This window comes from Neodiprion lecontei, chromosome 3 (genome assembly GCF_021901455.1).
Source record: "Neodiprion lecontei isolate iyNeoLeco1 chromosome 3, iyNeoLeco1.1, whole genome shotgun sequence".
NCBI classification, from domain to species: Eukaryota; Metazoa; Arthropoda; class Insecta; order Hymenoptera; family Diprionidae; genus Neodiprion; species Neodiprion lecontei.
Genome location: NC_060262.1, coordinates 34,563,628 through 34,584,387, shown reverse-complemented (window position 1 = coordinate 34,584,387; position 20,760 = coordinate 34,563,628). Strand labels below are relative to the sequence as shown.

The 20,760-nt window shown below is 35.5% G+C and overlaps 7 protein-coding genes across 11 annotated transcripts; 4 read left to right on the top strand and 3 right to left on the bottom strand.

Annotated features, from left to right (window-relative positions):
- Nucleotides 1-957: 957 nt before the first annotated feature.
- On the top strand, nucleotides 958-2,360 carry LOC107226097 (39S ribosomal protein L18, mitochondrial). Its single transcript, XM_015666781.2, has 3 exons — nucleotides 958-1,367; nucleotides 1,638-1,751; nucleotides 2,000-2,360. The coding sequence occupies exons 1-3, from the start codon at nucleotides 1,168-1,170 to the stop codon at nucleotides 2,235-2,237; spliced, it is 552 nt and encodes a 183-aa protein (XP_015522267.1). The 5' UTR covers nucleotides 958-1,167; the 3' UTR covers nucleotides 2,238-2,360.
- A 122-nt stretch (nucleotides 2,361-2,482) lies between these two features.
- LOC107226119 (transmembrane emp24 domain-containing protein 2) lies at nucleotides 2,483-4,123 on the bottom strand. The gene is made up of 3 exons (XM_015666817.2): nucleotides 3,881-4,123; nucleotides 3,061-3,410; nucleotides 2,483-2,749 (listed from the first exon to the last, which is right to left on the bottom strand). Exons 1-3 carry the CDS (start codon nucleotides 4,005-4,007, stop codon nucleotides 2,600-2,602), a joined length of 627 nt encoding a protein of 208 aa, XP_015522303.1. The 5' UTR covers nucleotides 4,008-4,123; the 3' UTR covers nucleotides 2,483-2,599.
- A 335-nt stretch (nucleotides 4,124-4,458) lies between these two features.
- On the top strand, nucleotides 4,459-7,762 carry LOC107226118 (protein unc-119 homolog). 3 transcript variants are annotated; one of them, XM_046735485.1, is made up of 5 exons: nucleotides 4,459-4,542; nucleotides 4,621-4,807; nucleotides 5,496-5,609; nucleotides 5,893-6,192; nucleotides 6,595-7,762. In XM_046735485.1, exons 2-5 carry the CDS (start codon nucleotides 4,663-4,665, stop codon nucleotides 6,720-6,722), a joined length of 687 nt encoding a protein of 228 aa, XP_046591441.1. In that variant the 5' UTR covers nucleotides 4,459-4,542; nucleotides 4,621-4,662; the 3' UTR covers nucleotides 6,723-7,762. The 3 variants fall into 3 exon arrangements, with proteins under 3 accessions (XP_046591441.1, XP_015522301.1, XP_015522302.1); XM_015666815.2 differs by having other exon boundaries at nucleotides 4,463-4,807; XM_015666816.2 differs by lacking the exon at nucleotides 5,496-5,609 and having other exon boundaries at nucleotides 4,463-4,807.
- LOC107226121 (protein ABHD11) lies at nucleotides 7,285-10,791 on the bottom strand. 2 transcript variants are annotated; one of them, XM_046735484.1, is made up of 5 exons: nucleotides 10,209-10,791; nucleotides 9,762-9,916; nucleotides 9,522-9,687; nucleotides 8,530-8,895; nucleotides 7,285-8,221 (listed from the first exon to the last, which is right to left on the bottom strand). In XM_046735484.1, exons 2-5 carry the CDS (start codon nucleotides 9,884-9,886, stop codon nucleotides 7,910-7,912), a joined length of 969 nt encoding a protein of 322 aa, XP_046591440.1. In that variant the 5' UTR covers nucleotides 9,887-9,916; nucleotides 10,209-10,791; the 3' UTR covers nucleotides 7,285-7,909. The 2 variants fall into 2 exon arrangements, with proteins under 2 accessions (XP_046591440.1, XP_015522304.1); XM_015666818.2 differs by lacking the exon at nucleotides 10,209-10,791 and having other exon boundaries at nucleotides 9,762-10,181.
- LOC124293662 lies at nucleotides 8,790-12,238 on the top strand. The gene is made up of 4 exons (XM_046735486.1): nucleotides 8,790-8,919; nucleotides 9,017-9,067; nucleotides 9,166-9,332; nucleotides 11,742-12,238. Exons 1-4 carry the CDS (start codon nucleotides 8,904-8,906, stop codon nucleotides 11,817-11,819), a joined length of 312 nt encoding a protein of 103 aa, XP_046591442.1. The 5' UTR covers nucleotides 8,790-8,903; the 3' UTR covers nucleotides 11,820-12,238.
- On the top strand, nucleotides 12,209-14,972 carry LOC107226126 (ras-related protein Rab-35). The gene is made up of 3 exons (XM_015666829.2): nucleotides 12,209-12,294; nucleotides 13,102-13,526; nucleotides 13,904-14,972. The coding sequence occupies exons 1-3, from the start codon at nucleotides 12,243-12,245 to the stop codon at nucleotides 14,030-14,032; spliced, it is 606 nt and encodes a 201-aa protein (XP_015522315.1). The 5' UTR covers nucleotides 12,209-12,242; the 3' UTR covers nucleotides 14,033-14,972.
- Nucleotides 14,973-15,269: 297 nt separating this feature from the next.
- On the bottom strand, nucleotides 15,270-19,116 carry LOC107226127 (PHD finger protein 12). Of its 2 annotated transcripts, XM_046735483.1 has the most exons (6): nucleotides 18,721-19,116; nucleotides 18,426-18,625; nucleotides 18,004-18,278; nucleotides 16,641-17,584; nucleotides 15,697-16,022; nucleotides 15,270-15,547 (listed from the first exon to the last, which is right to left on the bottom strand). In XM_046735483.1, the coding sequence occupies exons 1-6, from the start codon at nucleotides 18,865-18,867 to the stop codon at nucleotides 15,538-15,540; spliced, it is 1,902 nt and encodes a 633-aa protein (XP_046591439.1). In that variant the 5' UTR covers nucleotides 18,868-19,116; the 3' UTR covers nucleotides 15,270-15,537. The 2 variants fall into 2 exon arrangements, with proteins under 2 accessions (XP_046591439.1, XP_015522316.1); XM_015666830.2 differs by having other exon boundaries at nucleotides 15,270-16,022.
- Nucleotides 19,117-20,760: the final 1,644 nt, after the last annotated feature.

Below are 20,760 nucleotides of genomic sequence, written 5' to 3'. Positions count from 1 at the left end.
TGATCATCTCCCAGATCTGATTTTGCACAATTTTGGTGGAAATTATTTAGAACACAGTGACATATATTCATCGGCAATCTTTTACACGGAGAGATTTTGGTGAGATCAGAAAGTGCAGGTGACTGATAGTGGCATTCAGGAAGTTCCTTCTTTTTTGTAGCTGAGGCGTCACAGTATACTTATTTTTGAATATTGACCAATCACATGAGTCGTTCGACTCATTCGTTTTCGACAGGTGTCAAATACAAGAAACCCACTGTAAACAATCGACGATCAACAACTATGACCGAGGTGCCACCATCGCCATCATCTTTGTAATTTACCGCCAATTTCACGGCCGATCTTCGCGTATTGGTTTCTAATTGTTAATGCTAGTCGGTTTTGCAATTAACGAAGTGTGGACAGTAGTCGTCTATATTTGTGTTTGTACTGGTAATTCGGTTTATGGTGGGATTGACGCGATGTATGCTCGGTCAACTCCCGTCGTAAATACGTTTGAACAAACAAAACTTGCCGCTTCAATTTGTGTTCGTGGTGATTTAAAGTCGCCAAAAATTTAAACTTTTATCAGTTAGTCAAAATGTAGTCTCCGTGGATACTGGCAAGTGCAGCGCATTTTTAAATGCATTTTCGTTTCATGTTTGGGCTAAAGAATTGTCGCAGATTTTCTGCCAGTGATATTCTCCATTGCGTCATGTAAAATCGTTCGTGGCGATAAGCCAGTGTCAGGATTTTCGAGTACAGTCAGTGGATCAACAACAATGTCTCTTTGCATCAATACAAATCATCTCGAGAATCGGTAAATATTAAGTGTATTTGGTGCTATCTACTGAAATATAAAATTTAATCAGTAATTCCAAAATGGATTTACTCCAGATGTTGAAGCTAAGTTGATTTTTAATTAAAACATTGACGGAAAATATTTTTTAGTCAACGATTAAAACGACGTAGAACCTTTTTTACCAATCTTCCGTGAACGAATTTTGAAAATTCTGCTAAAACACGCAACCCAATGAGGCTTTCTGCCCCTCCCTGCCACACTCTGTTTCCTGATTTGTCCGTGGTTTTCACTCGGCATAACCTAACCTATATTCGGTCCACACTAGTACTGCTAGTAGTGGGTACTGGTTTCGTGTGATCTTTCATAATCTTGAATGATAGTGAAAAATGAACGGAATAACAAAAACACTGGGGTTTGTGAAATCCTCGTTGAGAGCTAGCTCCAGAACAATTCACGGAAATGCAGAGTTGATCGAAAATTGTAACGCTGTGAAAAACCGGAATCCAAGAAACCTAGAACTACTTCGAATTGCTCGGAAACCCAGTGGTTATCACTTGGATAGGCAAGTTCGAGAATACTGGCACACGTAAGATGGCAATATTTATTTACCTACTATTATTGGTTGTCATGAAAATTACGATATTAACTTGTTCTATAAATACAATGTTCGAACGTCATCCGTTGCTAATATTTGAACGATTGTGAATGTTTGAAAGGAACCGAAAATCGGCACTTTGCTTTCTAAATATACACATGCATATTTACTATTTTCTCTTCGCCTGTCAGAAACAAAATACTAACAGAGAAATGCTGTTTTTTCAAATACAAATTCTACATTATCAGTTTCTGAATGCAGGTTAAAGGTCACCAAAGCACCACGTCACGTAGCAGCTGAAATTTATCATTTTGAAAATGGACCAGTTATCACAGTTTCAACCAAAGATTGGGCAATCAAAAAGCAGCTTTACAGGTTTCTTCTTCTTTTTACCAGCAGAGTAGAGCTAAGTCTGAATATCACAAATAATTGGTTTGAGTTTGACAATACCATTCAATACTCAATTATGAGATGAATTCTATTAAATTGACTACACTGTTTAAGGCTGTTACAAAAGTGGTAGCAACAAACAACAGGTTTCAAAGTTCAATTTCTATGCAGTTAATCTTTGACGACTTGCAGCGGAAGGCCACTGAGCATTAATGACAATCTTTTTTTTAAAGGTTATCAGATACTGCAGCCTATATAAACCTAGGAAGAGTGCTGGCGCAGCGATGTTTGGAATCCGGTATATCTATGGTTAGTTGTCATATAGAAGTTACTAAGGGCGGAAAAATGGAGGCCTTTATTAAAGAATTAGAGAATGGGGGAATTGAATTGAAAGAACCAACTAGATACAAGAAACCTAATCCTTGGGACCAACATAGACCTGAAAAGCCTTGGGATCCTACCATTGAATAGTTCACATTGTGAGTTGAGAAAAATACTAAAATTTAGTTCTTATTGAGTATAAGTTAGGTCATTAATGTTCAATGCTTTATCAAAATATTTATGAGTTGAAAATAAAAGTGGTGGATACAAATATTTTAAGTTTTTGAAATTACACACTGTTTTTGAGATTTATAGTAAACCATATCTTACACCTGATTCACAAGTGCTAAGTGGAGAGAATAATTGTAAGTTGAAAGAAAAATGCAATACAAAAATTTATGTTTGAAAACAGAGATGTATTATACCCTAATTATGATTAGTATAATTTAATTGTACATATAAAAAAAAACTTACAATGAGTTTGGACAAACTATAGCTATTATTAAACTCTGTTAAACAACACGTCGGACTTCAAAGAAACGTTTCAGATAGAAGACTTGACCTAGGGTCATACAAACTAGTACTAGTGCTTCAAAGAAGGACCACATCACCACTCGAGAATTGGTACTTTCATTAATAGCGCGATGAATTCGATCTCGGACCTGAAACATTTTAAATCAGATCGAATGAGAATTTAAAGAATTTTTAATTTCTATATGCTCGAATGATTTCTTTTAACACCAAATGAAAATTGGATAACAAAATTTTTGAAAAGTTGAGTGGACTCTTTAAAAAAGTCTAAAAATATTCCAGCGTAATCACTAGTAAATGTGCAAAGAATGTCGAATATTCTCTAATTTGCTCAAAACTATTGCATCAAAACATGATAAAATTTGGCTGTTAAAGATAGTTTGCCTCGTTTAGATATTTTATTCATAGGAATGGTATTTTAGAGAGCTGAAAATGTGTATACCTGCATATATTCTTGTTCATGTTTCACGCCAGTTAAACTGGTGCTTAGATCTCGGATCATATCTTCCAATTTTGCATGATTAGATGCATCGCCTTCCTGGCCTTCTGCATCACCGCCCTCTCCTCCATGTTTGGGAGGTTCACCAATATCCATGGTGAACATTACCACTTTTGGTGTCATTGTACTCATCTGATTACCAAAGCAGTAAGTATACACACCCGCAGTATGGGCTGAGAATGTGTATTTTCCATTAGTCTCTCGTTCACTTTGATGAATGACTTTTCCATCAGGTCCAATGATCCTAACGTCTATATCAAGAAACCCTCCTTCTGACGTCTCGAACATGAGACCTAAATGTTTGAATATAAAAAAGGAAAAAAATGTTACTGAATATCTGAGCTATTGGCAGATCAGCGAGCACGTCATCGGCAAAGACATTACAAGAAACAACATTGAAATGTTGATTAACTGAATATAGAACGTGGTATAATTTAAAAGAATAGATCTGTTGAAACTGATCATAGTGTCGAGACTGAACAGCATTATTTCGATAAAGGATTTCGTGGATATGCGATAAATCTGTAATTGGGTACCGAGATGATAGAACTGTTGTTGAAAGTATGAATAACGCCGCAGTTTAAAAGGTTATGAAAGACCGTCAACTACGAAAATCGAATAAAATTTGGGCATATTAATGATTTCACCTAATGTAAAATTGGATCAGCAATACGTTATGAATAAAATTTAGTCCATTAATGCTTCTCTACGACTTGCAATTGCAGGAATAATATTTATCTAGAAAATTGAAGTAAAAACTAACCCATTTTAGTGCCATATTCCACCTTGTCGAAGAAGCACTCTTCAGCGTGAGCATCAACTGTTATCGAATATGAGTTCGCATAGCCGCTCCAAATAAGTAGCAATCCATAACACAGAAGTAAATTCATCTTTCATTCATTAATTATTTATTCTAGTATATAATATTTGCTAACTATTCGGCGCGCCACGTACTCAGGATGACCCCGTCTTCGTTGGTAACGTCACCGTTGCTTGCCGCTTTTCTTTTTGGTCAGTTTGCCAACATCGAAAGCAGATCCCCGCGTTGTTACTGGAAAATTCCCCCAGTGGTCGCTTGTTAATAATGAGAAAATCCGCCAAATTTGAATCATATATAATTAAACCTCGATGGAGTTTTATCCAGTTGAATCCTTCACCCGGTTATAAGCTACGTATTCAACCAAAGTCCCGCTAAATTTGAACAAAATTCCACATGCTGCATTCTTGCTGATATTGGCGTGTGGTGATAAAAACAATTTTCTCCTATACTAGGGAATTTCGCTTTATTACCTAAAGAAAATGATGACGTACGCTTTTCCACTACCCGAATGATACGATACATCACAGAGGGAGTTGCTTTGGAAAATTCGGAGTCGCGTCAAAATCAATCCGCCGAACGTCAAAGTAGCTGTCAAATTTTTAGATGTAAGTTTGTTAATAGTTGGGCCTAACTAGTTTATCAATAAATATTATAGAGACAACGCATTTTATTTGTGTTCAAAGCGATTATTATACACGACAGATCGATAAGTTCTTTAAAAAATAATGAGCCTAGTGAGCAGAAATAAAACAAGTGGGTCCAATGTGCAAGTCACTCCAACTGTTATCCATGAAAATAATGGAAACGGAGTATTTGACAGCAAGCCTGTAACTCCGGATATGGTTCTACATATGCCCACCATCACAGACAGTAAATTTACCACATCTTTATCTATTTTCATTTAAAATAACACTGAATGTTTGCAGTTTTCAACCGACATACTGCTACGTCAGCACGTTCTTAGGGACAAAATTAAGGGGATGGTTACATTAAAAAATTCAACAATCTGAGATCCCTATTCACAGCTATGTCTTTGAGGAGTCATATCAATATCCTATTGTAAAATGACCGACAAAATCTGCTGGATTTACTTTTCGATGCAACGTCATCAACTGCAATACCTGTAGTCACGCTTTTGCTTCATCAAACATTTATACTTGCTGTTGATTCAGCTGAAATATAGAGTAAATGATTAGCATAAGTATTTTCATCGTGAACCTAATTAAAATTTCATTCAGGTCATGACAGCATTTGTATTGCATAAATAATTTGGCTAATATTTAGAATGTGTCTGAAGGTAAAAAGGTCAATGCAGTCAACGCAAATATCTTGCTCTATGTCTATCAAATTCTTTCATCATTTTCTCAAATTTTCAATTACAAGTGCCTATTTTGATTCTTATAGCCATCCTCTCTAATACATTTGCCCATCAAGTTGATATATTTACAAATTACATATGTTTTTTTTATGTAGTTGTCTTAGGTGGTAAGACATGCTATATAAAGCACTAATTTTATTTATGACTTGCTTTTGACATCTCGTTATTGTCAATTTTCAGAGTACTTATGTTCACCAGAAGCAAATGTGTATGATATAGACTTTACTAGGTTTCAAATAAGAGATCTAGAAACAGGAACAGTCCTGTTTGAAATTGCCAAACCTCCTGTGACAGGTTTGTATTCAAAATTTAACCAGAGTTACTAAAAGGGCAACCAGAGGCTTGTAAAGCTTTCAACTCTATGTTCTATTATGATTTACTTGTAAACAATAGCAATATAAAATTTTCTAGGAATTTGAATCACTTAGCAGCTGGAAACCTCAATTAGTTTACCAATTTCAAAATTCTCCAGAATGTATTTTCCATTAAATTATCCAATTACGTAGTCTGATTTAGTATCAAAAATTTTCTGAGAATGTATTAAATATGTTGATAAAAATATACTCTTGTATTTTAGAATGCGAAGGGAATCAAGATCCGGATCCAGAAACGGAGGAGGCAGGAGGATGTGATCCAAATACAGGACGATTCGTGCGGTATCAATTCACTCCACAGTTTTTAAAACTGAAAACAGTTGGGGCTACTGTGGAGTTTATGGTTGGATCACGTCCAGTAAATAAATTCAGGATGATTGAACGTCATTTTTTTCGTGACAAGCTACTGAAGACTTTTGACTTTGAATTCGGCTTCTGTATTCCAAATAGCAAGAATACGTGCGAACATATCTATGAGTTTCCAGCACTTCCTCCAGAGCTGGGTAAGTTAAGTAGGTATAGAACAACGGAATTGGAGTCATATAATTTTGAGTTGAAAAGTAGTTAGAAATTTAGTATAAATAAATCGAAATAATTCATCGTTTTATTTTATTCATTATAGCTTGTCAATGCTTGCTTGTCTTACAAATCATAATGTTATTCATTCACATAGTTATTTGTTTAGCAGATTATTTTTTAAGAGTTTTTCTATGTTATTTGATGTTTTGACAGATTACCTAGATCATATCACCAGATTTCTTTATTTTCAATTATCCCAAAGCATAGTCATAAAGCTAATTGTATGTGAGGAATGAATCGTTCAAATTTCAACAATTTGAACGTTCAATATATATTTCCCAAGGCACATTCCTTTGATAACTCAATATTTATATTTATTATTCCAGTATCGGAGATGATTGCTAACCCATTTGAAACTCGATCAGACTCATTCTATTTTGTTGATGATCGACTGGTCATGCACAACAAAGCAGACTACGCTTATGACGGAGGACTTGGTTATGAACTGTTTTAATCAACTTTTTAATGCAATCAAGCACATTAAATACACATGCTACTAGAAGAAGCAATGCTGTCCTGTGTGGCAAGGGTTTACGGGATTTGAAATAATATTTTAATGAAACGAGCGTTCAGAGAAAGGACTGCTATTTTTAATGAATCTTTCAGTATTGAAAGATTACATCGCGCAGAGTAAAATAGGAAATCTACGTATGTATATTGTATACATTAGGGTGTGTGCAAAGATAATCAGTATTGTTTGTTTTTACTTTGGGATTTCCCAATTTTTTGTATAGAGTCTAGTATAGAATCTTTCTAAATCTGGATGGCAGCAGAAGTAATCATACGGTGATTTGATCACAGGTTTTGCAATAAATTTTTTATTAATTATACAAATGTTTCAACACAAGGATCGGAAGGCTCAAAACATAGCATGAACACAACTTTCAAACTCTTCGATTTATGCAGTATCTAAACAATTCCGTTTGCAAAGTTACGTGCTATTCAACTGACGCTATTCTTATTTTACAATTTTTTAACATATCAATTCAGCATCTCTGATATTTTTGCGAAAATCCAAATTTATAGAAATTCATTTTCATGTTACAAACAACACTTTCAAAGGTTTAAGAAAACACTACTTAATGAACCTTTTTAAACGTCCCAGTATATGTGTGATCAGACAACTTTTGCTCCTTTTGGTAAGCATATATCTTCAATGCGTGACATTTCCCTCGCACAAATGATACGCACGGGTATAATATCACATTGGTGAAAAAAGATGTGTATACTGGCACAGTAGCACCAAATTATTGTTATTCTACAACAAAGGCTTAAAAGATGTTGCATATTGATTTGTTGAATTTAATTAATTATTTATGTGATATATGTTTATGATACACTTATTGTGAATTGAGGTAGCATTGTACCATAATAATTATCACTGCGTCGCAGTGAAAAATAAATCACTGAATTTCTGAGCCTAGCGTAGTCACTTACTGCAGATGCTAAAACGCTATGCGTCAAGACTAAACTCTGAATTCAGTGCCGTGCTTATTCAATTTTTATTTTCTGATAATTCCTATAAAACTATGTGAATTGCACTAAACATTATCACAGCGAATATCCTATTAAAGAGTAAAGTGATTTCAAACTCTTCAGTTTTTCGTATGAAATGATTCATCGTCCTATCTAAAATTACCATTACTGTGCTTCATTGATAAACGAAGTAATTATGTCCAGAAACTCTTTTGGCTTTTCTGAGTGAACCCAATGACCTGCCCCAGGTATATATTGAATTTTTGCTTCCGGAAACAATCTTTTGATTCTCACATGGTCCTCAACAGTAATGTAATCACTCTTATCGCCTCCTATGAAGAGAGTGGGGCCGTTAAAGGTTTTGTCTGTTGCTGGAAACCTGCTAATGTCACTGTTGAAGTGCTTCTCAAGTACCGGTAGATTGAGGCGCCACTTATATTTTCCATCTTTAGCCTCAACTAGATTTGTCAGTAAAAACTAGAACAAAAATTCATGATCGAAAAAGTTGATGAAATTTTTTTACTACATAGAAAAAACTGATAACCATATACGTGCAATATAAGTGATTGACCACTGTAAATATTAGATGTAGGTTGCTTTAAGGAATCTAGAAAGTTCTTTCAATATAAACTTGCATCAAGAGTTTGAAGTTGTTAGACCATTTCTACCTATAAAGACATCTGACCACGAGCCGGCGAAAATTTTTCCAATCAGTTGAGATTTGACATACCTAAAACTGATCAGTGGTTGATCCCTTGGTGTAGTACTAATTATGACTGAAATACCTGACGAATTGCTGCAGAATTAATGGAATCAGATAACTGTTGATCAGTCATCTTACGAGCTTTGAACAATGACACATTTTCATCTAGTTTCACATTTTTCATAGCATCAAAAAGTGATACCATGGAAAGGAGACTCGGGCTATGGTTTGTAGGTGAAACATCAATAGAGACCAATTTTTCCACTAGTTCCGGATGAGTTAAAGCCAAATACATCATAACTCTACCACCCATGCTATGGCCAACCATTACTGCTTTCTTGATTCCAAGATCTTTTACCAAAAGAACTATATCGTCTACCATAGCAGCGTATGTAGAATCCGAAGAATGTGGCGAATCGCCATGATTTCTGGCATCCACAGCTATGACCTGAATCAATGAGTATATCACATGGTGAGAAAACTCGAAAATTATAGTTGTATGGTAAAATCTTGAGGTTGATGCCGGCTAAGTTTGAAGAGATATTTATTTTTTATTATTTGAAATCCAGACGTTTTTCCTGCTGAGGGTGTATACCTTTTTAATAGACTTCAGTTCTCAGGTAAATGTGGTTTTTACTGCTCTTAGTACATTCTATTATATTTCACAAATGTTTCACGAGTTAATTGTGATTCAAATTTATTACGTTTAATTTTTCAGATGCATTATTCGAAATTTCTAAATGCGGTTACCGCTTGTGCCGAGACATGCACAAATTCATGTCAGCAATATGTATCTGTACGCTCTCCGCCGGTAAAAATTGTACATGTGTTGGCGTAGGCAGTGACTGCATGACTCAGAAGGGTCTGTTTCAAGGTACATTCATGGTATGTAAAATTAATACTTCTATAGTTCGATTCGAAATAACGTGTATAGCAAATGAGTCTTCATGATATCAAAGTTTGAGGTTTGAGAATTTTCTGAATATAATTCCAATTACTGCTGGTAAAAAAAAGTATAATGTTGGTTTAAAAAAACCAGTCCATTTTAAGGGTATACATACCCTGTTGAATTACCTTGCGACTAGTTCTTTGGTGTATTACTTTTGACAATGAGTTCCAATTATTCTTAGACCCAAAGAGACCATGAATAATAATTATAGGAGCTGGCGCCTCTGTTATTGTCGAAGGGTTTTCACTTGTTGATTCGTAGGCCGCATAGGCCAACTTTACGGGAGCAGAGCTGTGGACATTAACAGTGAATTAGATCAGATATTTAGATGTTCCGAGAGATAAGAATTGTCTAGAGATACCTACCGTGCCGGTGTGTTGTATAATTGGCGATTCAGAAACGATTGTCTTCGTCGAAGAAGAGCGAGCGTCTTTAACCTACATTCTGTTGGATATTTCATGCAAGCATTCCGCCAGCTGACAAAAATCATTTTGAAAGTTTTTACCCGAATACAATAGACCTGAAGTACAGAAGTAAATTTTAATAGATGTTTACTAGAGTTTTGACTGACATTACGTCACGAATGCTGAATTTACGGCAGTGTGAAGGTTAGATTTTCTTTGCATGCCAAATTTCGACTCTGGCATGAACTGGGATAAACAACTCAGGTGTATCGGGAAAATTAAATTCCAATTCCTGCGCTTGATGCGCGCCAAACGCAGTCGGCACTTGATTGGATGAAAACGGAAAACCGCGCTCAATGAACGCAGAGTGTAGCGGGTGAATTATAATTTGTATTGCAATTTTCTGACCTCCTTCTTTTCAACTGCTTCTTGTCTTGTAAAGTTATTGTTGATTTCAGAGTCTGAAGCTCGATTTTTTCAGTAGCAAAAAAAAAAAACTGCGGGAAATCCAAATCATCCGCTTAGCTTATATGCAGTATTGTCATGCAAGCTTCACAGCTGCACTCCTCGACCTCAAAGCGGTCGACTAGAGGTTATCCCCACATTTAGCAAAGAATAAATACAGATATTTTTCTTTAATTATAGTCCTTGTATACTTTTAGCAAACAGGTGCACCTACGGCCCCACCATCAGGCAGTTTTTCAAAAGTGTTGTTTGAATTATTATAGATATAGGTATTGCAATAGATGTACAGAAATTCAAATTTACGATTATCATTTTGATGCGGTTTCCCTAAACAGTGTCGATCAGAAAAATTTAATTTCTTTCGACAGCTTTTTGTATAATGAGCTTTTGGAAAAAGTTCAAGGACATAGACCTGTAGGCTTATCATTTTGATTATTAATGAGAATTTGATGAATTGCTAAAATTTTGAGTAATGTTGGAAAACGTTGGAATTCATTGTTTCGTACGTTCACCGTTGACCGAAGGAAACACTACATTGACGTGGTTACGCGAAAAAAAACATTTGCAAATAGTCTTGAGTCGCTATGATGAATAATTCAAAAGTTACAGCTAGAAAACAAAAAATCTTTTGGTATTTTCTCAGCGGTTGACTCTGCCACGTTCTGCGTGTATTTTTTGAGTTAGAGTCCTGATTGTACGGTCCCAAATCCAATTAACATACGGGTAAATTAAGGAATACTCTGGAAGTGTTCTGAAACTCACCATCAATTTCCCAAGAGGTGACGTCATAGCAGGAATATTTTACAGTGACTAAATGCACCGAGTGCAATTTTCATAATTTGTTATCGAATGAAAATAGAGATTCCCTAAGAAAATGCACTCGGCATGCATGCATGTCGCAAGAATAAAGTGTGTTTATTTCCTTTTTTTCCGTTTAGGACATGTTTTCGGGCTCTTACAGGAAAATAATAATCAATATTAAAAAAAGTCAAAGAAAAAAAAAGAATTACAAACGTATTTCGAGTTATAAATATCCTTTCGCTCCAAATATTAGGATATTTTATCCCTTATGTAAATACGTCATTGAAAAACACGTACTAAAAGTGTAGGAACTTGTCGATTGTGTGAGTCATGAAATGCTGTGGTTTTATCCTCGAATTTTACCAACTAACAAACATAATAGTAATAATTTGAGATCGATATTTCTTCGTGGAAGAGTTGACTGCAGCAGGTATTCAAGAGAATTATTATCGCGTTCAAAATGTACTGAACAGTTTTTACCGTATTTAATTCTATCGTTAAAATTATACATGTTATTTCAGAAACTTTCTTTCAATGGAAATGATAAAGTTAAAATGTCGTCATTGTAATCATCGGTATAAAGAACGATAGCGTACGTAAAACTTATATTATCGGACCACTGCGATATTTTCCTTATTTTTCAACGGCTTTTTCTTATCAAAATGCTGCGCAAAGGCGGAAAAAGGAAAAGCTGGGGCCTTCACCGCAGCCTGGAGAAACTGGTATAAGTATGCATACACAAAAGGTCCCTAGATCATGAATGTGTACAGCTACGTATGTAGTACATGCGTGCATGTCACATTTGTGTGTGGAAAGAAAAATGGCGTTGGTGATGAGCTGATGTGGGATGGGCGTCCTGTTAAATGAGAGTAGATCTTTTTTTTTCACGATAGCGATAATGAATGGTGATATCACGTCAAAGGAACATGGCGATCTTTCAATTTTGAAGTGACAATTATTATCATAGGTGTATTTCTCACTTTGTTCTCGTTCGTTCCCCGTACCATTTTGTTTAGTTACAATTGTGTGTTGGTAGGAAGTGCTGAATAATATAATTCCGCGATATCTGTATGTAGGGGTGCGTGTTGTGCCTCTTGAACAATAACAACGGAATATAAATCTCAACACCACAATTAAACAGCATTAATCTTCGCCTCGAGGGCTGTTTGTAAGAAAATGGCCCGCGAATATGATCATTTGTTCAAGCTGCTGATCATCGGAGATAGTGGTAATTTCCTTTTCACTTTTTCCTCATTCCAAATTTCACTTTCGTTTATTCGTTACAATTTGCTGCGATTAATTCGTCCGCTACTTGGTCCTACGATGACACATGGCTTTAACGCTCATTACTTACATTTCTCCGTTCTCGTTTACATATCACGTGAATACTTTTCATACATCAGTTAATTTTCAATATTTGACAAGATAGCAAACAAGATGTCAAACCACCTGTAGGTATCAAATTTTCCCAAGCATGATGTTTTAACTCTTCACATGGGGATGACAATCAATTTTAAACCCGAAAATGTTAGTAATTTGCGTTTGGGTCAAGGGTTACTTGAATGCATGCATGATATGTCATACATTTATTTGAATAACTACTATTTAAACGTTATACAAGAATTTATCATCATACAAACAATTGTACAATCCGTAAACTATTTTCTGTCCCGATAGACCCACAGATCAAGAACACACTTTCAAGTTTATATTCTTCTAAAGCTATGCATGTGAAGACTAGTCATTATTTCATATACCATCGAAGAGATATTTTGAGATTTTTTTAAACAAGTACGGCGACATGATTATTCATTGAAATTATCGGCCTCCAAAACTTCGATTTCTTTCACCCTTTTACACCAACATTGCATAATTTTGACTTGCTATATTGAAAATCAATTGATGGTCTCTAACAAATTTAAGACTGGTATAATAGATCTTTGAATCAATAGTAACGCTGGATCAGCGAGCTTATTACACATGATAACAATAGCTGGGAGCATCATAAAGAGAACGTGATGTCTACTTTTTAAAGGTGTAGGAAAGAGTTCCCTGCTGTTGCGGTTCGCGGACAACACCTTTTCCGGCAGTTATATTACGACAATAGGAGTGGATTTTAAAATTCGGACGGTAGAAGTTGACGGGGAAAGAGTGAAGCTACAAATATGGGACACTGCAGGTCAAGAACGATTTCGAACGATAACATCTACTTATTACAGAGGAACACACGGAGTAATAGTAGTATACGATGTAACAAGCGGGGATTCTTTTGCGAATGTAAAAAGATGGCTTCATGAGATCGAACATAATTGTGATGTGGTCAACAGGGTATTAGTAGGCAACAAAAACGATGCCCCACACCGCAAAGTTGTCCTTACAGAAGACGCTCAGAGATTTGCTACTCAAATGGGAATTCAATTATTTGAAACGTCTGCAAAAGACAATATCAATGTTGAAGAGGTTTGTAATGCATCGGTTAATTGCTATTTTGATACAATTACATTCACAATTTAAACATAAACTGAGTTCAGAGTTGATTCACTTCATTAGTAATAATGTTTTATTTTCAAAGATATTAAGAAAAAATACAGTACGTATAGCTTTTAAGATGAATTCTTTGTATGAAGTGACATCCAAAATGGTTCAGTACGATTCATTACCGTTTGCTAGTCAGTTGGTTTTGTTTTAATCCATTTTTTCAAGTAGTTGGAATGCTTATCTATAACAGTTTTATGAAATCAGATTCACATGGCAGTTTTACTGACAACAATAATACCATGACATTTAAGAATACCATTGAAAGTATTTTGACTGATTTTTTTCCTATGTACTTTTAGATGTTTATGGCTATTACACGCCAAGTGTTAAGAACCAAAAAGGAACGGAAGGAACGTCAAGCTATACAAACCAAGGAGACCGTAAACTTGAGCAAAAGTACTAAGCAACATAGACGCAAATGTTGTTAGCAATAATATACATACCCATATACTAAATATATATGTATGTATATATATACATATATATACACAAAAAACATTACCACCATTTCCAACTATTATTTGCTACAATAAAATAGCGCAGAATAAGACAGAACTAATGTTACCGATGAACATCAAAACAAGATGATGTTCCAGATTTTATTTATAGCAAATTTCTGTAACGTAGCAGGGTAGTTAGTTGTTCATTTAATACGAAGACTATCACTTCACATTTTGAATTGGAAGGAACGAAACAAATGATAAACAAAGAGGGCATGAAATCCTTGCAGTACTTTAGATAAGTGTGTTAAATTAAGTACAAACCAGTAATGTAGTTCTTTGAAATACGACGTTCAATAATGTGTGGCTCTCTTGAACTTGAGCTTAGAAATTTGCTTATTCTTCTCCACGTGAGCTTGAATTTTACTATTAGAAAGAAAAGTTCAAAAATTTTTAAACGGTAACAAAAATAGAAATTTAATCGATAAACCTTTATGGACATCAATAAAATATTGATAAAATCCCCGTCACAGACAATTTTGTCATGTTCAGCCACAGCACAAGTTGTCTGTATTAATCTGTGGTATGTATGATAGTCAAGGTAGTACACATCAGCTTCCCATTACAATTTCAGTGCTGCAATTAAGTACATACTATTGTTTCTAATATTGTTACTATTACTAATTATTGCTATTAATTTTTATTTTATTTCCTCTCCTTCAACGCACATCTCTAATTGGCATATGAACTTTCATCTTGAAAAATGTACATACACTGTTGCCAGTCTCGACCATGCCTAAGTATATCTATCTCAACAAAGTGTATTCAAACTCTTGTATTGTTATACAATAATAAAGAATTGTATTGTAATATTAATTATTATACATTTATATTATAAATAAAATAGGCGTCTACGCATTTTACAGTTGCCAATTATTTATTCATTAGTTACCTTCCTTTTTTAACTTGTTAATATACACAATGTGTACCACATACTTGCAAACAAACTATACATTATAAATATCAAGTATGGCACAAGTGAACTTGGCACACAGGATACTGGCTGTTTTGTCCGTTTACTAGAATATTTTATTAAAATTCATCTGGCAAGATCTCAAAAATTAAGGCAAAACTGAAAAACATAGGCAAAATAGGAAATAGAAAAATGACGTTATGTGTAGTTGAATTCCCTTGGTTATATATATATTATTTTTTTTTCCAAATATTTCAATTGAGAGTCTAAAAACAAAGAAGATATCCTGAATTGGCAGTATTGCAATATCTTTGGAGAATAAAAAGAATTTCCTGTTAACCACACAAAATTTAATTGAAAGATAAAGCTTCGTGGGTAGAATTGCACTTTAAACATGTAAATACATGGGCGATCACCATATTTGCATCCTTTGTTTTTAAATAAACTGTATCACTTGTCTTCTCCAAAAGAAGGTTAAATAAAATTATTTGTAACAATAGCCACGAGTTTTCTCCGAATTTCATAACTGTCTGAAATATATTCAAATTATTTGTATTATAAAAGTTTTTTTTTATCTTACATTTCGTATTTACATCTCTCAGAATACACAATTACGTTGATTCAATGCGTAATCAAAACGTGATCAACAGTACTAAATAAAAATACAAGGCAACCAAACCTCAAGATTGAGCCATGAGCTACCAATGCACTGCCTTCCCATCCTTCCTCCAAATAGCTGCTGTTGTGATTGTTATTCACGTGATTCAATTGCCTGCATGTGCACAAAACTTTTGTCTCCTCACGTTCTGGCAATAATGCTTTGTTTTTATTGGCAATATTTTTTATCGCATTTACAGTTTCTTGATCTTTACTTAATATGCTTCTTGCTTTTTCTTCCCCTTCACTTTCTGTCCTTTCCGGATTTGCGTAATCACAAGAGTATAAAATATTATCTACTGTAGTCCCATGCTCACTGTAGTTTAGCAATTCGTAACGATTAGTGGTCTGAAAAAAAAAGATAATTAAAATAATGTGATAAATATTGAACGGGAAAAGTGTTCGTTTTAATGTTTACTTATGGGTATCAAGTGAATACAAAATCACGTACGGAATCGGGATTGCCCGGTGTTCATTCCAATATACCTGATGGAAGTTAGAGGAAAATACTTTCTTATTATTTTTACATCGTTGCCTAGTATTACACCTTGAGCGTTTAAATATTATAACGAAATATTTTAAGGCGATTGTGAAATGTTGAAGAGACTCATCAGGGATGTTGACAATACAGAGTAGCATATTCAATCTATCAATAATTACCAATTAGGTATACATCTTAAATTAGTCGAAAGCAAAATTTTCATGAAATGTTTGTGCTAAATGAAATATTATTATAATTATAAGTCCAAAGATACAAATAATGCATAAAATGATATTAAAATTTAATATTAAGTATAATTGTACACGTCAGTTTGTTAAACAAAAAACATTGCATTGCATACTAAATGAATAAATGGATTTTGAATATGTTGATAAGAGTGCTATTAGATTGTTTATAGAAAAAAACTTTTGTAGATGTACAATTTACCAAGTAGTATGTGAGTGTACAATGGTTAGGTGTATTACCTCATCGTAAAAAATGACAGCATGTTTAGATGACGTGCATTGGCAGTTTCCATACTTGGATAATAATAAATCACAGTCAGCTCCATTTCCAATGCTGAGTGTTCTACTTGTCATGAATGTCGGGGTTCCTGGTTTTCGACTCAGTGGAAACACCACAGCTCTTGCTCTAGATTGGCAATGAACAGACATATAATCGTCTCCCATCGGATTCAATATCTGTTCTAATCTCTGTTGAGCTAAAGCTTCTAAGACTGGTCTCTCCAGTAGCTGTACTCCCTCTTTGACAGAGTGTTGGCTTATATTTTTCGAATACCTAATTGAACTATCTATTATATCTGTATCATCTGTACTTCTTTGATTAACTCTGCTTTTTTCCTGCTTACTTTCTAGATTGCTTTCTACGTCCGACATAACATCACCATTATTAACTGGTTCATTATGTGATTTTTCTGATCTGTACGTTTCCGTCGGATGCATTGTTGGCTGAATTACATCATTCATTCTATACAAATTACTTGGTTCAATTTCTGGTGGATTCGCATAGTGATATTTTACCGCAGTTGGCACTTGAACCCTGGTTTTTCCATTGAGTTTGACTTTAACCCTGAAGGGTGGATTAGTTGCTCGGGCTTTTCGAAGAAATTCCAATTTTACAGATTGTTGATCCAGCCGCTTAGATGCATACTTATCCCACAATTTAAGGCGCTCTGTAGCACCACATGACGGCAGTAAATTTTGGTCTATAAAATGGTTCGGATGATTGGGACACATCCAACGTCCTTTTGGAAATGCTGTAAGAGGAGGATCCAGGCAATCCTGGTGAAAATATAGTGGGCAGTAATCGCAAACTATCAATGGCGCTTTCCGACAACTTTTCCCGCATTCAAAGCATAAACGAGCTGGCAGGGGCACCATCAACCCATTATCCAAGCAGTGACTCTTCCCTAATAAAAGAAATGAGATATAAAATAGATTTTTAAATACGATAATTTGTAGTACTAGACTGGGTGTAACAAAAGATTTTCTGTATTTACTTTTACGTTAGTAAGATAAGTTGTCTGTGGAGAACAATTTCGGCTTTACCCATTGGTTTTAAAGTAAATAAATAAATACATAAAGATATAAATAGTAATGTCTGTTTAATATTTTCAGTCACAATATTTTGTTTCCAAATTTTGAGTCAATATAATGTCCAAACAAGTATCCAGGAAGTTTTGTTGTAGGGCAATTATTTGCTACAAATTTTTGTCAGGTAAAGTCATTTGGAGATAAAAGAATTTTACCACTTGGAAAATGATAGCATTATTAAAGGAACAGCATAGTTTGTTAATACGAATAAAAGCATTTAATAGCTGAAACTTGCCATTGTTTGTACAAGAGTTTTGCTGCCTTCCTTTTTTACCAGCTGAAGGATTTATTTTGTCTGTTCCAGGGAATGTGATTGGGATTTGCAATTCTCGTGGAAGTTCAAATTCTCTTGGATTCAGGAGGGAAGCAGCCAATGCTAGGGTTTCCAAGGCTGATTTTCGCCGTTTCCTTTTACCAGCACTACTATCTTTCTTAGTAACATCCGCACAACGGCAGGCATGACACATCCATTCTCCATTTGGGATATCCCTTGCGTCCAATGGAGGATCGCTACAAATAACAGAAGTACTCACAAGGTGAAGTAGAAAATTCGAACAACAGAGTAATGTTAAACTTAGTATAGTTATAGTTATTCCGTTGTTCGCATTGCAAACTTGACTGCAAATTGTGTGACAACAGATATCTTAGGACACTCACTGACATTGGAGATGGAACGAAGCTGGACATTTGTCACAGCATATGAGCTCTCCTCCATCGCGACAAGCGTCACAAGAGTCTCGGTTGTGACCTCGGCCGGGTCGCTTGAAGTATGGATGAGTTTTTTCATCTTTATCTTTCTTCGTTTTTGTTGTTTTTGATTCCTCTGATACGGGGGGCGCTATCAGAGCTTGGATTTGCTGTAGAAGTAGAAACACGCTAATTAAACAACTGCGAAGATTATAATTTACAATTTCAAAAAACCGTTGAGATAGTTTAGGGTTATGTTACTCACTGGCATGAGCCCGCCGGCTGTGCCCAAGTCGTATTCGACGGTACTCATTTTACCGTCGAAATATGTCCAAGGATTGTTTAAACGACTCGAAATAGGGTTGAATAGAGTTTCAAATAAACAACACCAAACAAACGCTATTTCGATCATCGGCAACCATTGATGTTTAACCTTTGCCGCTGTCACCTTATACCATGATGTTCGACCCACAGGTCGAACCGCAACACGGTTCTAGCTGTCTCGTTGTTTTCCAGTTTTTTCCTGTGCATTTTTGATTGACTGAAGGCCTAGCAATGAAATCAGGATAATAAATCGAGCGCACGGCGACCTCGTTTATCGATCACCATTGTACAATTTAAACAAAATATTTTTTGCATATACATACATACTTCATATTAATAGTTACACCTGACATGAGCGAGTCAATAAGTACAGATGTATTTAGAATATCGGACACTGTCAGTATTTCTGTTCTCGCTCGAAATTCTCCCACCGGATTCGCATTCGCGCGGCGCCAGTCGCTTTTGGGCAGCGCAACGGAAAGGACGTACTTCGACGCTACGGAATCCAGATCGAATTGATCACTGTATCTTGACCAAACTTACATTCGATAAAATCGTAGACGTGTGGTCAAAGGAAAGAACGAGTGAGTGAAATTAGAATAGTCTGTAAGCGATGAAGGTGAGTTTCGTGTCATGTGAAACTTCAGCTTTCTTCGTCGAACTTATCTCTATATGGGAAGTTGTTCTTTTTTTCTTGCTACCTCATTTTCGGCGAAATGTTGTATTGCTTTCTGCTCTTGGATTGTTTGGGCAGTTGTCACCAGTCGGTTGTAAATTTGAAAGAATCTTCGAATCCGTACAAATTTTAACAGTCAGCGCCGTGCTACCAGCGCTGAATCGATAAAATGAACGCGAGTCGAAAAGGCTGGGGAAATTAATTTCTTTTTCAGAGGGAATGTTGATCATTGACTGTTAATCGAACATCAGGTTGGTGAATTCGAATTGGAAAATTCGATGGGGTGATAACAAGCACTGATCTGTTGCGGAGTTTATGCATGTGCGTGTGAGTGTGCCTCTTTTCAACATATTCGTTCATTCGCGGGTCCGTTCAGGGAATCTGGCTAGGGGTAGGAAAGTTGCGATGTACCGCGATATTATTAACTTTTGTAATCCATAACGTTAAGTGGTCTCAGAGATTCATCTTCTTAAAGACTTAAAGGACTCGGTATAAAAGTTTTCAGACCATTTCGACTAATGAGTTTAACAAAACCTCATCTCAGATTTTGGTTCAACAAAACGCCATCTCAAAATGTAAGTCATCGTACATCCGAAGTGATCTTCAAGGACATGCGACGTTTTCCTACGAAATTCTGAGAATATGTTTTGTTGATCCTAGCCATCAATTTGTGAGTGTTCAAATTTCAACCATGTCTAATTTTCCTTTTCTTGTCAGTAGGCAACTATTTTTCACTTTTTATTCCATTCTTTTATTAAGCCAATATCAATCGTCATTTCATTCGATTGATCTCTGTAATCAGCTGAATGGGAAAAATGCATCTCTGGGTCATCTGTCGCGTTCCGTAGTACGCTAGATAGTGAGAGATGTGGCGCTCGAAAACGACTACCGACCATTCCGCCACACACTAATGCATGCCTTCCTACTTTTCTCGCAGATTCGATTCTCATGGGAGAACAACAATCTGGATTGCAATGTGTTGGATTCAAAAAGATGTAGATGTAGACTGTGTTTCTATAGGAGTTTTCGGCAAATAATAATACAACAAGGTCTTTTCGAGAGATTAATCGGTGGCTCATCTTTGCGCGTAGATTAATCACGCGTATCGGATGCGCCTTTTGCACGACGATTTTTCATACGGTATAATATAAAAAAGTAAAGAACTCTTGATGTTTTAAGCCTTCAGTTCTTCAGTGAATTTAGTAACAAATAATGAAGTGCTCAAGTTTGACCGCGTTTTTTGCGCGCTGATATCATACTTTTTGGTTCTGAGAAAAAGCGGAGCATGTCCAAGCCGCGCACGAG

What these genes read in the sequence shown, in the direction of transcription:
- LOC107226126 (XM_015666829.2), top strand. Translation starts at nt 12,243, where the DNA reads ATGGCCCGCGAATATGATCATTTGTTCAAGCTGCTGATCATCGGAGAT. An exon ending in GCTGATCATCGGAGATAGTG is followed by an intron (nt 12,295 to 13,101) that starts GTAATTTCCTTT and finishes TACTTTTTAAAG; the next exon opens with GTGTAGGAAAGAGTTCCCTG. An exon ending in ACAATATCAATGTTGAAGAG is followed by an intron (nt 13,527 to 13,903) that starts GTTTGTAATGCA and finishes ATGTACTTTTAG; the next exon opens with ATGTTTATGGCTATTACACG.
- LOC107226121 (XM_046735484.1), bottom strand. Translation starts at nt 9,886, where the DNA reads ATGATTTTTGTCAGCTGGCGGAATGCTTGCATGAAATATCCAACAGAA. An exon ending in ACCAAAGAACTAGTCGCAAG is followed by an intron (nt 8,896 to 9,521) that starts GTAATTCAACAG and finishes TCATTGATTCAG; the next exon opens with GTCATAGCTGTGGATGCCAG. An exon ending in ATTCTGCAGCAATTCGTCAG is followed by an intron (nt 8,222 to 8,529) that starts GTATTTCAGTCA and finishes TTTTTGTTCTAG; the next exon opens with TTTTTACTGACAAATCTAGT.
- LOC107226127 (XM_015666830.2), bottom strand. Translation starts at nt 18,867, where the DNA reads ATGATCGAAATAGCGTTTGTTTGGTGTTGTTTATTTGAAACTCTATTC. An exon ending in TCGTTCCATCTCCAATGTCA is followed by an intron (nt 18,279 to 18,425) that starts GTGAGTGTCCTA and finishes TGTTATTTGTAG; the next exon opens with CGATCCTCCATTGGACGCAA. An exon ending in CTGTCATTTTTTACGATGAG is followed by an intron (nt 16,023 to 16,640) that starts GTAATACACCTA and finishes TTTTTTTTTCAG; the next exon opens with ACCACTAATCGTTACGAATT.
- LOC107226118 (XM_046735485.1), top strand. Translation starts at nt 4,663, where the DNA reads ATGAGCCTAGTGAGCAGAAATAAAACAAGTGGGTCCAATGTGCAAGTC. An exon ending in TATGCCCACCATCACAGACA is followed by an intron (nt 4,808 to 5,495) that starts GTAAATTTACCA and finishes GTCAATTTTCAG; the next exon opens with AGTACTTATGTTCACCAGAA. An exon ending in TGCCAAACCTCCTGTGACAG is followed by an intron (nt 5,610 to 5,892) that starts GTTTGTATTCAA and finishes CTTGTATTTTAG; the next exon opens with AATGCGAAGGGAATCAAGAT.
- LOC107226097 (XM_015666781.2), top strand. Translation starts at nt 1,168, where the DNA reads ATGAACGGAATAACAAAAACACTGGGGTTTGTGAAATCCTCGTTGAGA. An exon ending in GTTCGAGAATACTGGCACAC is followed by an intron (nt 1,368 to 1,637) that starts GTAAGATGGCAA and finishes TTCTGAATGCAG; the next exon opens with GTTAAAGGTCACCAAAGCAC. An exon ending in ATCAAAAAGCAGCTTTACAG is followed by an intron (nt 1,752 to 1,999) that starts GTTTCTTCTTCT and finishes TTTTTTTTAAAG; the next exon opens with GTTATCAGATACTGCAGCCT.
- LOC124293662 (XM_046735486.1), top strand. An exon ending in TAATAGACTTCAGTTCTCAG is followed by an intron (nt 9,068 to 9,165) that starts GTAAATGTGGTT and finishes TTAATTTTTCAG; the next exon opens with ATGCATTATTCGAAATTTCT. An exon ending in TGTTTCAAGGTACATTCATG is followed by an intron (nt 9,333 to 11,741) that starts GTATGTAAAATT and finishes TGCTGCGCAAAG; the next exon opens with GCGGAAAAAGGAAAAGCTGG.
- LOC107226119 (XM_015666817.2), bottom strand. Translation starts at nt 4,007, where the DNA reads ATGAATTTACTTCTGTGTTATGGATTGCTACTTATTTGGAGCGGCTAT. An exon ending in GGAATATGGCACTAAAATGG is followed by an intron (nt 3,411 to 3,880) that starts GTTAGTTTTTAC and finishes TCAAACATTTAG; the next exon opens with GTCTCATGTTCGAGACGTCA. An exon ending in ATGAACAAGAATATATGCAG is followed by an intron (nt 2,750 to 3,060) that starts GTATACACATTT and finishes AAAATGTTTCAG; the next exon opens with GTCCGAGATCGAATTCATCG.